Consider the following 20704-nt stretch of genomic DNA (forward strand, 5'->3'; position numbering starts at 1 on the left):
TTCAGGCACTGGTCAGAGGTCACCTCCTCCAGGAAGCCATCCCTGACCCCAGGGAACTGAGTCATCTTTACTTTCACTTCCGGGGGTGGGTTGGTGGCTGTCTTGCTCACTTGGTTATAAGGTCTCATAGGGCAGGGATTGTGTCTGTTTCATGTCCTCAGGTCTGCGTCATCGGCGCTTGTCACAGGGTTAGACACACAGTAGGACCAAGACAGACCGAGTACAGGAAAGAATGATTGACATACGGCCCAGGCGTGGTGGCTCACACCTGTAATCCCAGCACTTTGGGAGGCAGAGGCAGGCAGATCACCTGAGGTCAGGAGTTTGAGACCAGCCTGGCCAACATAGTGAAACCTCATGTCTACTAAAAATACAAAAATGAGCCAGACGTGGTGATGCACGCTTGTAATCTCAGCTACTCAGGAGGCTGAGGCAGGAGAATCGCTTGAACCCAGGAGGAGGAGGTTGCAGTGAGCTGAGATCACCCACTGCACTCCAGCCTGGGCAATGGAATGAGACCCCATCTTCAAAAAAAAAAAAAAAAAAGAATGATTGACGTGCAGTGGCCCCTGCCCTGGGAAGCCAACCCTCACCCTCCACCACAGCACTTGATCCCATTGGGTTGTCCTTGGCTTCCACCCTCAGACTGAGAGCTCCTTGAGGGCAGGAGGGGGTCAAATTACTCTCTGGGTTCTCAGCACTGCCCAGTGTGAGTCCAAGTATCTCCCACCTCCCCTCCCTCCGCTCTTTCCTCACTCAGGGCTCCACAGCCATGCTGGCCTTCAGCAATTCCTCCTGCAGGCTGAGCTGGTTCCCACAGGGCCTTTGCACTAGCTCTTCCATCTCCCTACACAAGTCTTCCCCCATAGGCTCTTCTGAGTCTCAGCTCAAATGGCCTCTACTCAGAAAGCCTCTTCCAGACCATCTGCCCCACTGCTCTAAGAGGTCCCTACTTTCTTCTTGGGCCCTCCTGACCTGAAATACTTTGTTGAGTGTTTTCCCCCAAGTCATCTGGCTGCATCCGGGTTCTTATGGTGTCCAGAGGTTAATGGTCTATGGGGCCTGTGTTCGAATCCCAGCTCCACCCCTGCTCCTGCTTACCTGCAGAGTGATTCTGAGTTTCTTTCTTTTCTTTTTTAAAATTTTATAAATGTCAATTTTTGTAGATATGGGGTCTGGCTAACAGGGTTGCCCAGGCTGGTCTCGAACTATGGGGTTCAAGTGATCCTCCCGCCTCAGCTTCCCAAAGTGCTGGGATTACAGGCATGAGCCACGTTGCCCAACCCATTTTGAATTTCTTAAGGATTCTGTGCCTCAGTTTCCCGATTTGTAAAACCAGTGATAGTATCACTGCCTTATAAGGTAGTTGCCAGGATTGAAGGAGTTAACATTTGCAGTGCCTGACAGATTGTTACTAGTTACTGATTGAAGGGCTGTTTTACTATCCAAATGTGGCTGGAGTAGGAGTTGGGTAAACATTTATTGAAGAATGTGCAAACACTGGCACTTGGAAACCGGGCTGTTAGGAAGGGGAGGAGGATTCCAGTCGCCCAGCCCTCCCACCCCAAACGCAACTGCTCCCAGCGCAGAGGAGGCCGCGGAGGCCTGGCAGGAGCAGGTCCTGGAGGCCTGGTCGGCGTGGGCGTTTTATTCCGAGACCAAGGGGATCCACTGCGGAGTCTCCGCTGCGCGCGACCTCGGGCTGCAGCGTGGGAGGAAGCGCGCTGCAAGACACCCCGCGGGGTGCAGGAGAGGACGGCGGCTCGGACTGTCCGGCAGCAGCGGGGACAGCGACAGGGGCGCGAGGTGGCCGGGACCCGGGCCGGGCGCGCCGGGCGGGGCGGTGCATGCAAATCTGCCAGGCGCCGGGGCGGGGCGCAGGAAGCCGGGGCGGGCTGGGTCTCCGCGCCCAGGAAAGCCCCGCGCGGTGTGGGCCGGGGAAGGGCCACCCAGGGGTCCCCCACTTCCCGCTCGGGCGCCCGGACGGCGAATGGAGCAGGGGCGCGCAGGTAGGATCCGGGGCCCTCGCGCGGATCGGGTTGCGAGGGTATCGCCCGGGCACGCCGGCTGAGGGCGTTCGGGAAGGGCTCGGCCGCCGGCGGGGACCCGGGCAGCGGGGACCGCGGGGACCACGGGGACCACCCCGACTCCGAGCGGGGCCCGAGCCCGCGACTCTCGGTGCGCGCGGAGCAGTGCCCGGTTCCGTCCTTGCCGCCGAAAGGCAGCGGAGGCGCGAGGCCAGGGATAGGTGGACACCCAGCGCTCCCCAAAGCCGGTGCTGGCAGTGAGACCTCCGCCGGGACGGCCTGCGGGGGCGGGGGGCTTGGGGTTAGGCTGTCGGGGGGCCACGCAGCACCTCTTCTCCGGGCAGTGGCGCCCTGCCCCGCGCTCAGGAAGTCAGTGAGGACTTCGGAGACAGAAAGGGTGGGGAAAGTTCTGAGAACTGTAAATTTGAGTAGTAGGTCAGTGAATCGGGGCAGTCTCCGCCTCCGAATATCAGATGGACCCAATAATCGCGATCATTGACTGGGACTTGTTTTACTGAAAGGATGCCGAGTGAAACCTCCCACTAACTTCTCTGTGGCCGGTGCTGTGCGTCATGGCCATTGTACAGATGAGGTCACCGAGACCCCGGCCGCTTTAATAACTTGCCCCAAGGTGCCGCCCACTCGGGAGTCCGTGGGGCAGCAGGACTAGAGCCCAGGCAAGCCCACGCCAGATCCAGCTGCTCTCCATCTCTCAGTCACGTTTGAGGAGCCCCCACATAACCAGAATCTCCGGGAGATTTACTTAAAATGCAGATTCCCAGGTCCTTGCCCTGAGATTCAGATTCAGTAAACCCAGGAATCTGATCTTTATTTTCTTTTTAAAAATTTATTTTATAGAGATGGTGTCTCACTATGTTGCCCAGGCTGGCCTAAGTGATCGTCCCACCTCGGCCTCCCAAAATGCTGGGATTACAGGTGTGAGCCACTGAGCCCTGATTTTTTTTTAAACAAAATCTGGATTTCTTAGAATTAAGCAAGATAGGGGACCGCTAGTTTTTCTGCTTCTGGGGTTCAAGGAATTCCCCCAGGCCAGCGCTAACCCTGCTCCAGTTCTAGTCTTTCCCCTTCCCCAGCCCTCTGGGAGGCATGACCCACTGCACTTCCCTGCCCCCAGTGGCCTATGAGGAGCCCAAGGCATTTGCTGGGACCTCAGTGCCTTTATCAAAATCCCAAAGTCCAATGGGGAAACAGGCTCAGGTGTAGGTTTGGCCAGGGTGTCCTGCACATTAGGGCATTCCAGGGTCCTGCAGGGGTTTCTCAGAACTCAGCTAGCCCAGCCCATGAATGGGAGGTGACCCGCTAAGCCACTCATTCACTCACTAGCACTCATTCAGCTCCTGCAGGGCCCTGGGTGGTGTTCTGGGCACTGGTGCTTGCCTCAAGGAGCACCCCCTCTGCAGGAAGACAGATGTGAGTGTGGGGGCTGGGAGGGTGCGGATGCGCCAGCGGCTGCAGGACCACAAGCCAGAGGGGATCAGCTCTTCACAGGGCACTGGGCCGGGCTTCCCAGCACCGGGGGACCCTGAGCTAGCCTTGTAAGTGGAGCAGGGAGTCTGGCAGGTGGAGGATGGGAGGTAAAGGGAGGCACAGAGTGGGCGGAGGCTGGGAGGTGTGAAAGGGCACTGTGTACAGAACCTAGGGAGTAAGGAGAAGCCAGAGATTGATGGAAAGTTGGGCTGGGCTGCATTGTGGAAGGCCTTGAATGCCGTGCCAAGGAGCTTGGGCCAGTGTATTTTACCTTGGCTTGAGTTGTAAAAGCAACAATGCAGATTCCTGGGCCCCACCCTGGGCCTCTGGATCTGAATCTGGAGGAGGCACTGGGAAGGCAGCAGGGAGGAAAACCTGCAGTCACTCCAGTTACAACACATCCAGTTACCAGCAGGTCTGAGATAACCTAAGGGTTTCCAAATGCTGGGAAGTGACTCAATGACGGACATGTTTAATACAATACAATCCCAGGTTGCAAAATGCCCAGGGCATGGGTGGGGATGTTCAGTTTTCTAATGCTCCCAGTTCAAAAAGGAGCTGAAATGAATTGTCAAAGAAGTGAGAAGAAGCCGGGCACAATGACTCACACCTGTAATCCCAGCACTTTAGGAGGCTGAGGAGAGAGGATCGCTTGAACCCAGGAGTTTTAGACCAGCCTGGGCAACATAGTGAGACCCTGTTCCTACAAAAAAGTTTAAAAACTTAGCCAGGCATGGTAGCAGGTGCCTCTAGCCCCAGCTATTTGGGAGGCTGAGGTAGGAGGATGGCTTGAGCCCAGGTGGTCAAGGCTGCAGTGAACTATAATCATGCCACTGCACTGTAGCCTGGGTGACAGAGCGAGACCCTGTCTCAAAATAAACAAATACATAAATACATGAGAAGAACCTTTTCTACCTCCCCCGTCTCCCTGCCCTCTTCCACCCCATCTGGGAGGATGGAAGAGAGCGTTTGGGATTAGATGCCCCACCTCTTGACTGCCCTCACTGGTACCTGGGAATGAGGCCAGGACAGAAGCCGCCTAGGTACTGTGCTTCCTCACGTTTGTAAAAGTGAATTTTCTTGAGGGTTGATGACATGTTTTATAAGCTATTTCACACAATGTCCAACACCCAGTGGGTCCGCAATCAATGTATATGTCTGTTGTTACCTGTCAAGACGTATAGCTGGGGAGTGACAGTGTGGACTTGAGCCAGATCACCCAGTGCAAATGCTGGCTTTGCTGCTTACTGTTTAACTGACTTCCCAGAGCCTCAGTTTCTGCATTTATGAGATTATAGTGACTATGCCATTGTAGTGATTACTAAATGAGTTAATATATGTCAAGCATACAAAACAGTACCTGGTACTATGTATTTGTTAAATGAATAATGAATACCTTTTTTTTTTTTTTTTTTTTTTTTTTTTTTAGAGCCATGGTCCCTCTCTATTTCCCGGGCTGGAGCACAGTGGCACAATCATAGCTCACTGTAGCATCCAATACCTGGGTTCAAGTAATCCTTCCACCTCAGCCTCCTGAGTAGCTGGGACTACAGGTGTGTGCCACCATGCCTGGCTAATTGTTTTTATATTTTTAGAGACAGGATCTTGCTATGTTGCCTAGGCTAGTCTTGAACTGCTGGTCTCAAGCAATCCTCCTGCCTCAGCCTCCTAAAGTGTTGGGTTTATAGATGCGAGCAAACGTGCCTGGCCTAAATGAATAAATCTTTATTGTTGCCTCCTTTGAGCTTTATTGGTTGGGATTTAGTCTACTCATTTTGCAGGTGAGAACTGAGACCCGGAGATGAATGCAGTAGCCTTGCCTCAGGCCCACATCTGAGGGACAGACTCCATCCTACTTTTCTTCCCATGTATTCTTTCCTGCTTGTACCAGTTCGCTGGGGTGACCAAGAAAGACATTTCTGAGTATTCCTCCTGGCTGGCACAGCGGAGACATGCCCAGCCACGTTTAGCTAGACTTACCGTGGCTGGGCTAGAAGAGAGGCCAGGAGCTTGCCTGGAGGTTGCACAGACTTGCCCTTGGTGAATGTGGATCGGAGCGCCCCAGCAGAGGCTTGAGGTCCTACAGAGGCTGGGGGATCCACTGTCAGACCGGGTGCATCACCATTATTTTATGATATCCAGCAAATTGCTCTGCGTCTCTGAGCTTGAGGCAGAGAGAAGGGCCTGAGCTTGAAGAGGGGGTCCCAGGTTTAATCGGAGCTGGCTACTTCTCAGCTCTCCAGTGTGTAATCTGGAGGAAGTTGTTTAACCTCTCTGAGCCTCCCTTTGTTTGTCATGGGTATTTGCAGGGAGAGCATTCATGAGATAGTTTGTATAGACATTTTGCCCTTGGAAGGGGCTCAGTGATTGCTGTTTTCCTCTGCATTTTGGACCGAGTCCCTTCTGCATTTCCAGCACCTGGCTTCCTCCTGCATTTCTTCCTCAGGAATTTATTGACCACCTATATGTGCCAGAGCATTGGACCAAGTCCTTTGCTCTCCTGGGGTTTAGATTCTAGTTGAGCATACAGGCAATGCACAACCAATACATAGGTACAGATCGGCAGCTTTATCTGTTATTCTGAAATCCACGATTTCTGAAAACCGAAAGTTTTTCATAACTCATTTTGAAGCTAAACTTGAGGCTTTTTAGAGTCTTTATCCTCTTTGGTGTGATGCTCAGATGTCTTTCTGCAGAGATATTAGTGCAATTGATCGTTGGGTGCTTTCCCGCCCTGCATGATGGGCACATCGGTGGGTATTTTATACAAGGTGACCTTTCTACAGCCTGAGTCATTCTGAATTCTGAACTATGTCTGGCCCCCAGGATTTTACGGGAGAGAACATGGACCTGCAATATCCTATCAGGTGAAGACTGTGCTAGGAAGGAAAGCAAAGCTGGGTGCAAGTGGAATCAGGGAGGGCTTCCCTAAGGAGGTGACATTTGAGAGGGATGAGGAAGAGAGGGCCAGGTGGAGGGACTCACAGACGATGGAAGACTGCACTTCCTGACTGGCCTGTGCTTACCCCTCATTCTGCATGCACAGTTCTGTCTAAATGCATCCGTTCTTGCCTTTCCAAGAAGTACTGATGTCTCTTAGGTTTCAGGTCTGGCTCTGACTCATTCTCTCTTTAGGTGCCCCCACAGGCCTCCTCACCTCCTCTCGGTTGCTTAAGAAATCTGAGGTCTGCGCTAAAGCCAGCCTGGGTGCTGTAACCTCTCTGCTGAGGATGGTCCCCAGCTGGGCTTGCATCTGGAGATGGAGGAAGTGGGTCCCGGGAGGGGAAGAGGAGCCGTGGGGCCTTCCAAGGGTTTGGTGGAATTGAGTTCCTGGTGGGAGGGGCTGTGTTCTGGGTCTTAGAGCCTTAGCCTGCAAAGCAAAGTTGAACGTAACACGCGCTCACATATCTCGAGTGCCAGCCCGGGGCTAGGTGCTTAACGCTTGCTTAGCCAATGTGCCAGGGGCTGGGGACACGGGAATGAGTGACCCAGAAATGAGGGCCCTCATCGAGCTGAAAGCATTCTGGGCTTGGTGACTTTGAGGAAGTGGCTTTTGAACTGAGACCTGAAGTACAAAGGCATGTGGATATCTGGGGAAAGAGTGATCCTGGCAGTGGGAACAGAGAGTGCAAAGGCCCAGAGGCACGAATGAGCTTGGTATGTTTGACCCACAGCAAGGAAGCTGGTGTGGTTGGATGGAACCAAGCAAGAAAGAGGTCTAGGAACAGAGACCAGGGAGGGAGCTGGGGCCAGATACCTGCATTGTCTCATTTAACTTGTGTGATAACCCTACCAGATAGGAGCTACTCTCATGCAAATGTTACAGATGAAGTAACAGAGGCGCAGAGAGGTTCAGTGGCTTGTCCAGGGTCACACACCTGAAGGTGGCAGAGCAGGGCTGTGAACCTAGAAGCTCCAGAGTCCTCAGTCCTCACCATGGTGTTTAAACACAATAAAATCTATGCGTGAGTGCTGAAGACACACCTGCCATTTAGATCAATCTACTTTTTTACATTGTCGGTGTACTCCCTGCCATCCGTCTGCCCAGCAATACTGTGAATGTGGGCAGCACAGGACTGGTTCCTCCAAGCTCCATTTTACAGACAGTCCAATCATTTTACATATTATTTTATGAATGAGCACCTTCCTCAGTGTCTCAGACCAGGGGTCTCCACACAGCAGGGCCACACAGCAGGAAGTGAGTGGCTGGTGAGTGAGCGAAGTTTTATCTGCATTTACAGCTGCTCCCCATCACTCGCTTTGCCACCCAAGCTCGGCCACCTGTCAGGTCAGCTGAGGCATTAGATGATTCTCACAGGAGCACGAACCCTTTTGTGAACTGCACATGTGAGGGATCTGGGTTGCGTACTTTTTTTTTTTTTTTTAAGACGGAGTTTCACTCTTGTAGCCCAGACTGGAGTGCAATGGTGCGATCTTGGCTCACTGCAATCTCCGCCTCCCCATGTTCAAGTGATTCTCCTGCCTCAGCCTAGTAGCTGGAATTACAGGCCTGTGCTATCACACCCAGTTAATTTTTGTATTTTTAGTAGAGACAGGGTTTCACCATGTTGGCCAGGCTGGTGTCGAACTCCTGGCCTCAGGTGATCCACCTGCCTCAGTCTCCCAAAGTGCTGGGATTACAGGCAAGAGCCACTGCACGCGGCTGTGGATGCATGCTTCTTATGAGAATCTAATGCCTGATGATCTGTCACTGTCTCCCATCGCCCTTGGATGGGACCATCTAATTGCAGGAAAATAAGCTCAGGGCTCCCACTGATTCTGCATTATGGTGAGTTGTATAATTATTTCATTATATGTTACAATATAATAATAATAGAAATAAAGTACATAATACATGTAATGTGCTTGAATCATCCCGAAGCCATGGCCCCAACAATGGCCTCTGGCAGTGGAGGCTGGAGTCAACATCATGCTCTGTGCTGGGTGCAGGAATGGAGATGGGTGGGTGTCCTGCTCATTTCCCTGGGGAGGAACCTGAGGCTCAGGCTAGAGACTTACCTGGGTGACACGGCTCCTAAGTGGCAGAGTCCAGATTCAAACCCAGGGCTGTGGACCCAGAAGCCTGCGCATTTAACCATGGTTCTGAGCTATCCAGCCCAAAGAGGAGAGTTTAAAAGGATTACATTTCTTGGTTGGAAATCAGCGAGCACAGTCACCCAGAACCATTTTTGAAAAACTCAGAGAAGGCCTTATGTTTTCCTGAAGCGGCCAGGGAAGTATTCTGCCTTTTCAAAAGAGAAGACTGAATTCTAGGGAGGAGAGGCACCAGCTCTCTGGGCTGGGCAGGTCTCCAAGCTGGCAGGGCCATAGCCTCCCGATGGTCTTGCCTCTAGCGTATTTCTTCCAGAAGCCACATTTCCACAGGTGGGCAGCTCTAACTGGGAGAAAATCTTCTTGAGATTTAGCCAAATCGGCTTTCTTTTTTTTTTTTTTTTTTTTTTTGAATGAGTCTCACTCTGCTGCCCAGGCTGGAGTGCAGTGGCACAATCTCGGCTCACTGCAACCTCTGCCTCCCGGGTTCAAGCGATTCTCCTGCCTCAGCCTCCCGAGTAGCTGGGATTTCAGGCACGTACCACCATGCCTGGCTAATTTTTGTATTTTTAGTAGCAATGGGGTTTCACCATGCTGGCCAGATTGGTCTCAAACTCCTGACCTAGGGTGATCCACCCACCTCGGCCTCCCAAAGTGCTGGTATTACAGGTGTGAGCCACCATGCCCAGCCCAAATTAGCTTTCTAGGAGCTTCCACTTTCTGAGTCTGTTTCTGCCTCTTGGAGGTAGTGACCATCTCCCTCCAAACTTGGATATTTCTCTTATTCAGATTACACAACTGTAGTTATTTCAGGCATTCTCCCTGACTCAGGGAGTTTGGCCTGGCTTTGGACATGAGTCAATTGGTTGGAGTCCCACACAAAGACTGTTTGGTCAGAGAGGAAGGAGACTATCACCTCCTTGGATCTAGAGCTTATACTTCTGTCGATGCAACCTGGAATCATACTGTGTAGCAGCCATATCCCACTTGGAGTGCATATTGGGCTTGTCAGCTAAAATCTCCATGTTTTTCTTCTATATGAGCTGCTATTAATCCAAGTTTCTTCTATTCTGAGAGTCCTTGTCTGAAGCTAAGAGGTTCCAGTTTTTCATGCTCTCTAATAAATCTACTTCAGGCTAAAAGGCTATCATTTTTTCTTTGAGTACTGCTTTGGTTTCACTCCACAACTTGTTACACAATGTTATTCACTGCCCAGTTTAGAATTTCCCTTTTGGTTCCCATTTTAAGACTTATTTAATTATATGCTTTTTAAATTTTTGAGAGAGAATTTTTTAAGTTATCTTTTTATTGTTGATTTCTAAATTTGGTCATCATGGTTGTTGTGGTCAATATATGTGGTTTCTATAATACCAGTGGTAGAGAATTTGCTGAGATCTTTATAGGATTTTCTGGTCATTTTTTTCCTCTTGTGTTTGAAAAGGATGTATATTTTCTGTTGGGTATAAGGTTCTAGAAATGTATCTATTTGTTATGTTTGTTATCTATATTTGTTATGTTACTATGTATTTTTTTACCTGATTTACCTCTCACCGTAATACAATTACAGTTCACCATAATAGAGGATTTGTTAATTTCTCCTTTTGAGTCTGTCAGTTTTTTGCTTTATTTTTGAAGCTATGTTGTTAAGTGCATAGCCATATGAATAGAATACGGGTTCAGGATTTTTATACCTTTTTGGTGAATTGTTCCATTTTTCTGAGATAGCGTCTCACTCTGTTGCCCAGGCTGAAGTGCAGTGGTGCGATCATGGCTCACTGCAGCCTCAGCCTCCCCAGGCACAGGTGTTCCTCCCACCTCAGCTTCCCGAGTAGCTGGGACTACAAATGTGCACTGCCACGCCCAGCTAATTTTTGTATTTTTTGCAGAGATGGGATTTCGCTATGTTTCCCGGGCCAGTCTCAAACTCCTAGGTTCAAGCAATCTGCCTTCCTCAGCCTCCCAAAGTGCTGGGATTACAGGCATGAGCCACCGCAGCTGACTGAATTGCTCCTTTAATCAGTATAAAAGAGCCAACTTCCAGCCTGGGCAGCTTAGTGAGACCCCCATCTCTACCAAAAAATAAAAATTAGCTGGGTGTGGTGGCGTGCACCTGTAGTTCCAGCTACTTGGGAGGCCGAGGTGGGAGAATCACTTGAGACTAGGAATTCAAGGCCGCAGTGAGCTATGATTGCTCCACTGCACTCCAGTCTAGGTGACAGAGTGAGATATTCTCAAAAAAACAAAAACAAAAAAGCCATCCACCTTCTCTCTTCTAATACTTACTCAAGACGTCATTGTCATGAATTCTATTTTATTGACGTCAGTACTCCTGTACTAATAAGCCAGATGAGTTAAAAAACAACAGCAGCAGCAAAGCTTGCTTTGACGTCTCGGCTCTGTAACTATAATCTTGGGCAAGTCATTTTCTTGGTTTGGGCTTCAATTTCTTCATCCATAAAATGGGAATATGACCTGTCCTGCCTTTCCCTCTGGGTTTTTATTTATTTTTTTGGTGGGGGGGTGGTTATAGGCACAGGATGGGGGCATGGCAGGCCAGGGTGGTCTTGGGAAATGCCTGTCCTCACCTAGGTCCATGGGGGTGGAACCCTAGCCAGGGACCATGCCCTCCTCCTTGTAGCCCTTCCCTTCTACTCTTCTATATTATTTAAAGGGACCACACTCTCCCTTCCCAGCACTACTCCCATACCAGTCCCAGCAATTCGTGAGGCTGAGGCAGGAGGATCGCTTGAACCCAGGAGGTCGCAGCTGCAGTGAGCTATGATGGTGCCATTGTACTCCAGCCTGGGCAACAGAGCAAGATTTTCCATCTGAAAAAAAAAACCAAAAAATCAGGGTAACACCCATAAAAATATAAATTTCTAACTTCTTTTGAAAAATCAAAAGATCTAGCAACATGCAAGTCTTCATTTTCATGTGGCAAAAAAGTAGCTGTTCTTTATCACAGGGGGCTGTGTTTTCCACTTGTCTCGCCTCTACTCCTTAGGTCATACGACTGTGTCCCTGTAGGTATCTGAGTTTACTCCAGAAGAGGTGGCTCTGTGGCCTTGGGGGAGGTGGCTGTGGGCTGCAGGCCAGAGGCAGAGAAGTAGAGGGTTGGTGTTGGGACCGAGGTATCATCGGGAGTGGATTAAGGGGCCACTGGGATCCCACCTACCCTGAGGGTTGGTGGTTCTGAGATCTTTGCTGTCCACCCAACAGCCTAGATGGCAGGCTCTGCCCTCTCCCTTCCTTCTTGTTCTTGTCTGTTTTCTTTTTTTTTTTTTTTTTTTGAGATGGAGTCTTGCTCTGTCACTCAGGCTGGAGTGCAGTGGCATGATCTCAGCTCACTGCAACTTCTATTCAAGTAATTCTTCTGCCTCAGCCTCTTGTCGTTTTCTTTACCTTTTTTTTTTTTTTTTTTTTGAGACAGAGTCTTGCTCTGTCATCCAGGCTGGAGTGCAATGGCGCGATCTCAGCTCACTGTAACCTGTGCCTCCTGGGTTCAACCATTTCTCCTGCCTCAGCCTCCTGAGTAGCTGGGATTACAGGTGCGCGCCACCACGCCTGGCTAATTTTTGTTTTTTTAGTAGAGACGAGGTTTCAACATGTTGGTCAGACTGGTCTCAAACTCCTGACCTCGTGATCCACCCGCCTCGGCCTCCCAAAGTGCTGGGATTACAGGCGTGAGCCACCACACCTGGCTTTCTTTGCCTCTTTATCACAGCAGACGTGCAGACACATGCACAGACAAGTGTAAAGCTTCATCCATTTTCACAAAATGAGTGCATGCATATGACCTAATCAAGCAGCAGTGCATGGCAAGCCTCCCAGAAGGTTTTCTCCTGCCACTGCCAGGTCACAGCCCTGTCCTCCAAGGCCACTGTCCTGACTGCCAACTCCAAGATCAGTTTATCTCCTTTATCTAAGCAGAACCAAGCAGCATTGCTGTTTTGAGCCTGGCTTCCCTCACTCAGCTTGTGCCTGTGACATCCTGTGCGTGCTGTCGTGGCAGCTGTCATTTGCTCAAGGTCTCAGAGAGTTTTCTTGGTGCTCAGAGATGAGCCTTTGCCAACCACTCCACCAACACTGTCCCAGGTCTCTCCCACCCAGCCACGGCCTCTTCACCGCCTTGCAACCAGCCATGAAGCAAGTGATCTTATTCTCATTTCACAGATGAGGAGACTGAGGCTCTGAGTGGACCCCAGCCTGCCACAGTCTCCCACCCAGTCAGACTGGAGCCTGCACTTAGGCCCAGAGTTATGCTTCTGTGTCTCAGATGCTTGGGGGTCCCTGCCCACAAAGGTGGCCCCCATGTCAGTGTGTTCCCACCCATCCAGAAACGGTATGGGTTGAGACAACAGGAAGAGCTCCATGGGTAGCCCCCACCCACCGCCTTCCATATGCCAGTCTGCAAGCAGAAAATGAACTGGAAGCTCTTACCTGTGCCCATGTGTTGTCCTGGCTTTGGGTTTGCCCAGGGGGCAAAGTCCTGGTCATTGTTGAGACAAGTTCACTGCTGCTGAGGGCCGAGCAAATGGTGACAAAGGCCAGATTCTGAATTCCTGCCTGGTTACTTCCTGCTCCGTCACCGTCACCGTCACCGTCACCTCGGGCAACTTCTGAACCCCCCTCAGCCTCATTCCTCCCTCTGTGCTTGCAGGGAGAGTGTTTGGCTATATCTTCCATAGTGAGCTTTCCAGGAGAAGCAAAAAGAGTGGTGTATAAAAAAGCGAGTTTATGACTGCTTCTGTGCCAGGCACTGTGCTGTGGACTCCAGAGCCAAAGGCCTGGGTTCAAATCCCAGCCCACTCACTAGCTGTGCATACTTAGGCAGGTTCCTGACCCTCTCTGGGCCTCGGCTTCTCCATCTCTGCAATGGAGATGATATTAATTGCATCTGCAATGCTCCTTGGATTGGGTTCATGGTTAAGTGAGTGAGTGAGGCTCAAGGGCTTCTTCTTTTTTTAGAGATAGGGTCTCACTCTGTTGCCCAGGCTGGAGTGCAGTGGCATGATCACAGTTCACTGCAGCTGCGACCTCCTGGGCTCAAGCCATCCTCCTGCCTCATCTCCCTTAGTAGCTGGGACTACAGGCATGTGCCACCATGCCTGGCAATTTTTTTGTATTTTTGGTAGAGACAGGGTCTTGCCATGTTACCCAGGCTGGTCTCGAACTCCTGGACTCAAGTGATCTACCTGCCTCAGCCTCCCAAATTGCTGGGATTACAGGTAGGAGCCACCACGCCCAGCCTTCAAGTGCTTTTTTGTTAGTAAGACTGGTACAACCAACGCCAAGGCTGATGAGCAAAGTTGCACCCAGTTGGGGAGGGGCTAAACCAAGGGCAGAAGGGCCCAGGGCATGGCCTTTCATGGCTGAAGGAAGTGGGGACACACGGCCAGTCGCAGTGACCTCTGCAGACCTCAGGAAGGAGGCTAGCTAGGAGCCATAGCTGTCACTAAGACAGTCAAAATCTAATCAGCACCCTGGCGCCAGAGGCCATTGTCCGCTGCTCAGGACAGTGAGTGATAGTTGATAACCAGCTCTCTGGAGGTCAGGGCCCCGAGGTGGCTGAGATCTGTGCCTGCATTAGGACATTTAAGGGGACTCCAAGCCAGGATTTGCTAGCATTTGCCCAGCAGGGAGAGGTGGAAAATTGGGGATGACCAACCAGGCCTCCCTGCTCACGGCCAGGGGAATTCATCCGGTCCTTCTTCCATTCAGCAAATATTCATGGAGCACCTGCTGTGTGCCAGGCACCGTGCTAGGCTCTGGGGAGATGGCTGTGAGTGGGATCGACACTGGCCTTGTGTGAGCTGGCCTTGCAGTAGGGGATATGAGCACCAAACACATAACGCCCGAGTGTGCAATATGCCGCAAAGAGTGCAGAGAAATAAAGCAAGATAATGGGTTGCAGAAAGATGGAGGCCAGGCTGGCTGCTGCTCCTGAGCAGGTGGCTTCTGGACACAGTTTCCTCAGGCTCTGTCTCCTCCTTTGGGCCTCTGGAATCTTCTGAAGACAGGCCTGGCTTCCAGGATCCCGGATGGAGTTGCCTGTTGACTGTGTGGACTCAAAGTGTCCAGAGTGCGCCGGAGCGCGTGGTCTTCCCCAGCAAATCTGCTTCTCTTCTCAGCTCTCCATTGTGGGAAGGGTCCCTGGGGTCCTCCCCACCACCCCAGCCCAAGGCCACTTTCCCTCTGTCCCCGCTCTCCCCGCCCTGCTTTCCCTGCCAAGCACCACCAAGTCCCTGCTGCCTCCCCCTCCCAAACAGGCTCAAACCTGCCCCCTCTTTGCCAGCTCTCATTTCAGCCCGCTCCTCTCCTGCTTAATAGCCTTCACTGGCTCCCCACTGCCCTAGAGACAGAGTTTGAGTCTACTGCCATGGCTTGGCAGACGGTGTTGTCCCTGGCCTGCCAACCTTCCAGCTGCCATCCCAGCCACTCCTTCTCCCCCTTGCTCCAGCCAAGGGCCCCGCTTGTAGGGTGGGAAGTGGGCCGTGCCCTCCCTCCTGCCTGCCTATTCACTCGGTCTTCCCTCATTCCCTCCCTCACCCTGCCCTCTCATAAGAACCTTCAGAATCTGCCAGACGCAGTGGCTCACGCCTGTAATCCCAGCACTTTGGGAGGCTGAGGCGGGTGGATCACCTGAGGTCAGGAGTTCGAGACCAGCCTGGCCAACATGGCAAAACCCTGTGTCTACTAAAAATACAAAAAAATTAGCTGGGCGTGGTCATCGGCACCTGTAGTCCCAGCTACTCGGGAGGCTGAGGCAGGAGAACTACTTGAACCTGGGAGACAGAGGTTGCAGTCAACTGAGATCCCACCATTGCACTCCAGCCTGGACTACAGAGTGAGACTCTATCTCAAAAAAAAGAACCTTCAGAATCTGTAAAATGGGTTTAATAATTATACTTATCTCATAGAGAGGGCTTAAAGCACCTAGGCCAGTGTCTGGCACCAAGGAAACACTGTATACCTGTTAAAATAAGAATAAAAGAAAATACCCATGATCATGTATTGAGTGCCTGCTGTATGCAGGATGTCGGGCCCCTCCCCAGAGAACTCTGGTGCGTCCCCGATAAAGAAACCTGACCCTCTAGGATGAGGGAGCCTCTTCCCTGAGGATCTGCTAACAGCCTCCTCTGCTAATCTGAAGTCCTGCAGCTTGCCCAGCAGGCTGGCTTCTCACACAGGATCCCCCACAGGTCGCCATCTTGGAAAAGGCCAATGGCTGTGGAATCATTCTTGACTCCTATTAGCCTTCCCGTTCTCTCTCCCACCCCACAGCATCCATCCTGTCAGCAAATCCTGTGGGCTCTATCTTCAACACAGATCTGGAATTCAGCCCCTTCTCAATCTCCCCATCCCCGCAGCCTGGTGTGAGCCCTGGCACCTCTCTCTGGGGCCAGTGTGGTAGCCTCCTCACTGGTACCCACTTCTACCTGTGCCCCCACCACCCAAGCAAGAGAGGTCTTTTTTAAAGTCTCATCATGTCACTTCTTTGCTCAAAACGCTCCAGTAACTTTTTCCTTGCTCAAATATTTGTTAAAAAAAGAAAGGAATGAATGAATGAATGAATGAATGAATGGCCTGTTCGCATTTGTAATAGCCAGCACATAGGAAGTGCTTGGAAAACACCCACAGCAAGAATAAATGAGGAGATGGCTGGACGCGGCATCTCATGCCTGTAGCATGTTGGAAGGCCGAGGCAGGACGTTTGCTTGAGGCCAGGAGTTTGAGGTTGCAGTGAGCTATGATTGTGCCATAGCACTCCAGCCTGGGCCACAGAGAGAGATCCCATCTCTACAAAAATTTAAAAATTATCCGAGCATGGTGGTGTGTGCCTGTAGTCCCAGCTACTTGGGAGGCTAAGGCAGGCGGATCACTTGAGCCCAGGAGTTCAAGGCTGCAGTGAGCCATGATGGTGCTACTGCATTCTAGCCACAGAACGAGACCCTGTCTCTAAAACAAGAAAGAGAAGGAGAATAAATGAGGTACTTGAGCAAGTGGGTGAGGATGGGTGAGCCACAGCAGGCCCACAGGGAGGCTGATGGGTGCTGTTGGTGGAGGGGGCTGATTTGTGTTCCTGGTGGCTGCAGAGCCAGTCTGTTGCCTCCCCTTCCTCCCACTGGCTGGGGTGGGGACGGAGCCAACCAGGCAGAGCTCGGGCCATTCTGGGGCCCTGGCCTGGCCTGCCTTACCATCCCAGTGGGGCCACCTACATGGCTGCTGGTTCTGGAAACCCCAGTTATAGGAAGGTTGCTGTTCCAGGAAGAAGTGCATGCCTAGCTTCCTGCCAGCCCAGCCCAGCCGTCCCAGAAGCCAGAGGAAGCTCTGGGCTGGTTTCTTATAAGTAGCATGACTAACTGATTGCGCCACAGGAGCTGAGGTTTCAGGCCAGTTTCTGTCGTGGAGTTTCAGGGGTCAGTGGCTCCAAAGCCCTCGGCCTCCGCCCGAGGCCCCTGCTGTCCCTGGATTCCTCTCCACATGCTGCCTGTCACAGAGCTGCTTGCATCCTGTCTGCAGAACCAGCCATTCCTCCAAGCCAGGTTTCCTGCCCAGAGGGAAGAAGAGCAGAAGGCCTGTACTGCCCCCTGCACGTCCCCACTCCTCTGCCCCCCGCCCCCAACCCGCTGTGGGTTCCGGAAGAGTCCTGCTAGGTCGCTTCCAGGCTGCTGCTGGCTTCTGACATTTCAAGGCTTAATCACTTAATCTCCCCCGAGTTTTTTTAAAAAGTGAGTCAAGTGTGTTCTCCTGCTGGCGGGCGTGTTTTCCCAGGCCCATGCTTCTGCTCACTTCCTGGCTGGGGCCTTCACTGACTTTGCTGCTTCCTAACTCTGTGACCTTGTCCTTGTCACTTGCTGTCTCTGGGGCTCAGGCCAAAGGGTCTCAGGCCAGTGGGGCTCCCCGGACAAAGTTCCAGGGTTTTGGGGACTGCATTTCAAGGGTCAGCAAGCACAGTCCTTAAACACATGGATTCTGGAGTGACAACGCCTAGGTTATGGCTCTGTGACCATCAGCAAGTGCTCTAGCCTTTTTGTGCCTCAGTCTTCTCATCTATAAAATGGGAACGTTAATGGCAGCTACCTCATAGGGTCGTTGGGAGAACCAAATTGATTAATATATTGTAAGTACTTAGAACAGGGCCAGGCACAAAATAAGTACTGCATATACAGTTAACTATGGACAAAAGCTTGGGACCTGGTTCATGTTTAAAAATGATTATTGAGGCCAGGTGCGGTGGCTCATGCCTGTAATCCCAGCACTATGGGAGGCCGAGGTGGGCGGATCAGGGAGTCAAGAGATCGAGCCCATCCTGGCCAACATGGCGAAACCCCATTTCTACTAAAAATACAAAAATTAGCCGGGCATGGTGGTGTGCTCCTATAGTCCCAGCTACTCAGGAGGCTGAGGCAGGAGAATCACTTGAACCCAGACGGAGGTTGCAGTGAGCTGATATCGCGCCACCGCACTCCAGACTGGTGACAGAGCTAGACTCCATCTCAAAAAAAAAAAAAAAAAAAAGATTATTGAATTTATTATTGCTGACTTTTTTTTTTTTTTTTTTTTTTTGAGACAGAACTTTGTTCTGTTGCCCAGGCTGGAGTGCAATGGTGTGATCTCGACTCATTGCAATCTCTGCCTCCTGGGTTCAAGCGATTCTCCTGCCTCAGCCTCTCAGCCTCCCGAGTAGCTGGGAATACAGGCACCCACCATCATGCCCAGCTAATTTTTGTATTTTTGTAGAGACGGGGTTTCACCATGTTGGTGAACTCCTGACCTCAGGTGATCCACCTGCCTTGGCCTCCCAAAGTGCTGGGATTACAGGAGTGAGCCACTGTGCCCAGCCTATTATTGCTGAATTTTAACCATTCATTCATTTAATATATGTTTATTTTACACATGCTATGCCCGTGTCAGGCACTGTTTTAGGCACTGGGGATAAAGCAGTGAGCAGAGCAGACATAAAGCTCTGCCCTCATGGGTCTTGTGGTCTCACAGAGGGAGGCAAACAATACATTTATAGACAAATACATAATTTAAATTTGAGGTTACCCATTATACTCCCAACTTTAAAAACTAGCAGTATATTGAGAGTGGCTATTTCACATCTGATGAAGGAATATGTCTTTTGTGAACCATTTATGTTCTTTGCCTATTTTTCTTAAAGGGGTGTTTGTCTTACTGATTTGTAAGAACTCTTCATATATTAAGGCCATTAACCATTCATAATGTAGATTGCTACCTTTTTCTAGTCTTTTGCTTGCTGATATAGTTTGGATGTCGTCCTCTCTATATCTCTTGTTGATATGTGATCCCCAATGTTGGAGGTGGGTCCTGGTGGGAGATGTTGGGTCATGGGGGCGGGTCCCTCATGGTTTGGTGCTGTTCTTGCCATAGGGAGTGAGTTCTCACAAGATCTGGTTGTTTAGAAGTGTGCGGCACCTCCTTCCTCTCTCCTGCTCTGGCTGTCACCACGTACACCTGCTCCTCTTTTGCCTCCCCCACGAATAAAAGCCCCCTGAGGCCTCCCCAGAAGCCAAGTAGATAGGGTGCTATGCTTCCTGTACAGCCTGCAGAGCCATAAGCCAATTAAACCTCTTTTCTTTGTAAATTACTTAGTCTCAGATATTTCTTTATAGCAATGCAAAAATGGACTAACACACTTGAGTTCTGTCTTTTTCTTATGGCATATTTTAATCTAGGCCAGACACAGTGGCTCATGCCTGTAATCCCAGCACTTTGGGAGGCCAAGGTGGGTGGATCACTTGAGGTCAGGAGTTTAAGACCAGCCTGGCCAACATGGGGAAACCCTGTCTCTACTAAAAACACAGAAAATTAGCTGGGTGTGGTGGCACACACCTGTAATTCCAGCTACTGGAGAGGCTGAGGCACAAGAATTGCTTGAACCTGGAAGGCGGAGGTTGCAGTGAGCCGACATCACGCCACTGCACTCCAGCCTGGGGAACAGGGCGAAACTCCGTCTCAAAAAAAAAAAAAAAAAAAAAAATCTGGTGAAGTTGAAGACATTTTTGCAATCAAAGCTATCTTTGCTATCTGCATCTTGAAATAAAATAAACATTCACACATGTAACCTCACTAATCTGATTAGAGATGGTGATAAGTACTGTGACAGAAATAAACAGGGTGCTGTGATAAGAAGTCACAGGGAGGGCCCACATTAGATGAGGGGGGTCAGAGAAGGCTTCTAAAGTGTTTCTGGTGCAAATGCTTGGAGAAGGGAGAGCTGGGAGTGTATCCCAGGGCTCAGAGGCCTCTGCAGAAGAGGGAGAGGGGATAGGAGGGGAATGTTAGAGGGGTAAGCAGAAGCTAGATCGTCAGGGGACTTGGCTCTTTTCTTCATTTTCTTAAGTTAAACTTTTTATTTTCAGATAATTAAAGATTTACACACAGTTGGAAGAAATCATACAAAAGCCGGGCGTGGTGGCTCATGCCTATAATCCCAGCACTTTGGGAGGCCGAGGCGGGCACATCACTTGAGGTCAGGAGTTCGAGACCAGCCTGGCCAATGTTATGAAACCCCGTCTCTACTAAAAATACAAAAATTAGCTGGGCATGGTGGCTCGCCTGTAGTCCCAGCTACTGGGGAGGCTGAGGCAGGAGAATCACTCGAGCCTGGGAGGTGGAGGTTGCAGTGAGCCAAGATCACACCACTGCACTCTAGCCTGGGCAACAGAGTGAGACTCCATCTCAAAAAAAAAAGACAAGAAAAAGAAAAAGAAATCGCAGAGAGACCCCTGCTTCTATGCTGTTCCCCCCAAGGGCAAGATTGTAGAAATCTGTAATACAGTATCACAGCTGGGATATTGACACTGATATAATCTACTGACCTTATTCGGATTTCCCGATTTACTTGTACTCATTTTTGTGTTTGCATACGCATGTGTGGTTTAGTGCTATGCAATTTTATCACTGCATGGGTTTGTGTATGCAGCCAGGATCCAGCACAGTTCTATCATCACAAGGATGGCTCAAATTCTCCTTTTATAGCCACATCCAACTTCCTTCCTGACCCACCCCCTCAGCCCCTGGCAACCACTAATGTGTTTTCCATTTCCATAGTTATGTGATTTCAAGTATGTTACATAAATGGAGTCACGGGGTGTGTACTCTGGGAA

At 50.7% G+C, this 20704-nt stretch overlaps 1 protein-coding gene across 1 annotated transcript in view; it reads left to right on the forward strand.

Moving 5' to 3' along the window:
• Positions 1 to 1837: 1837 nt before the first annotated feature.
• IL4R (interleukin 4 receptor) overlaps positions 1838 to 20704 on the forward strand; it is a 52056-nt gene continuing 33189 nt past the window's right edge. The window contains exon 1 of the mRNA XM_032157174.2: positions 1838 to 2009. Coding sequence (XP_032013065.1) covers positions 1848 to 2009 — 162 coding nt within the window. The 5' untranslated portion in view covers positions 1838 to 1847. The remainder of the gene's footprint in view (positions 2010 to 20704) is intronic.

Source organism: Hylobates moloch, unplaced genomic scaffold (assembly GCF_009828535.3).
Source record: "Hylobates moloch isolate HMO894 unplaced genomic scaffold, HMol_V3 SCAFFOLD_6, whole genome shotgun sequence".
In the NCBI taxonomy this organism is placed as follows: domain Eukaryota; kingdom Metazoa; phylum Chordata; class Mammalia; order Primates; family Hylobatidae; genus Hylobates; species Hylobates moloch.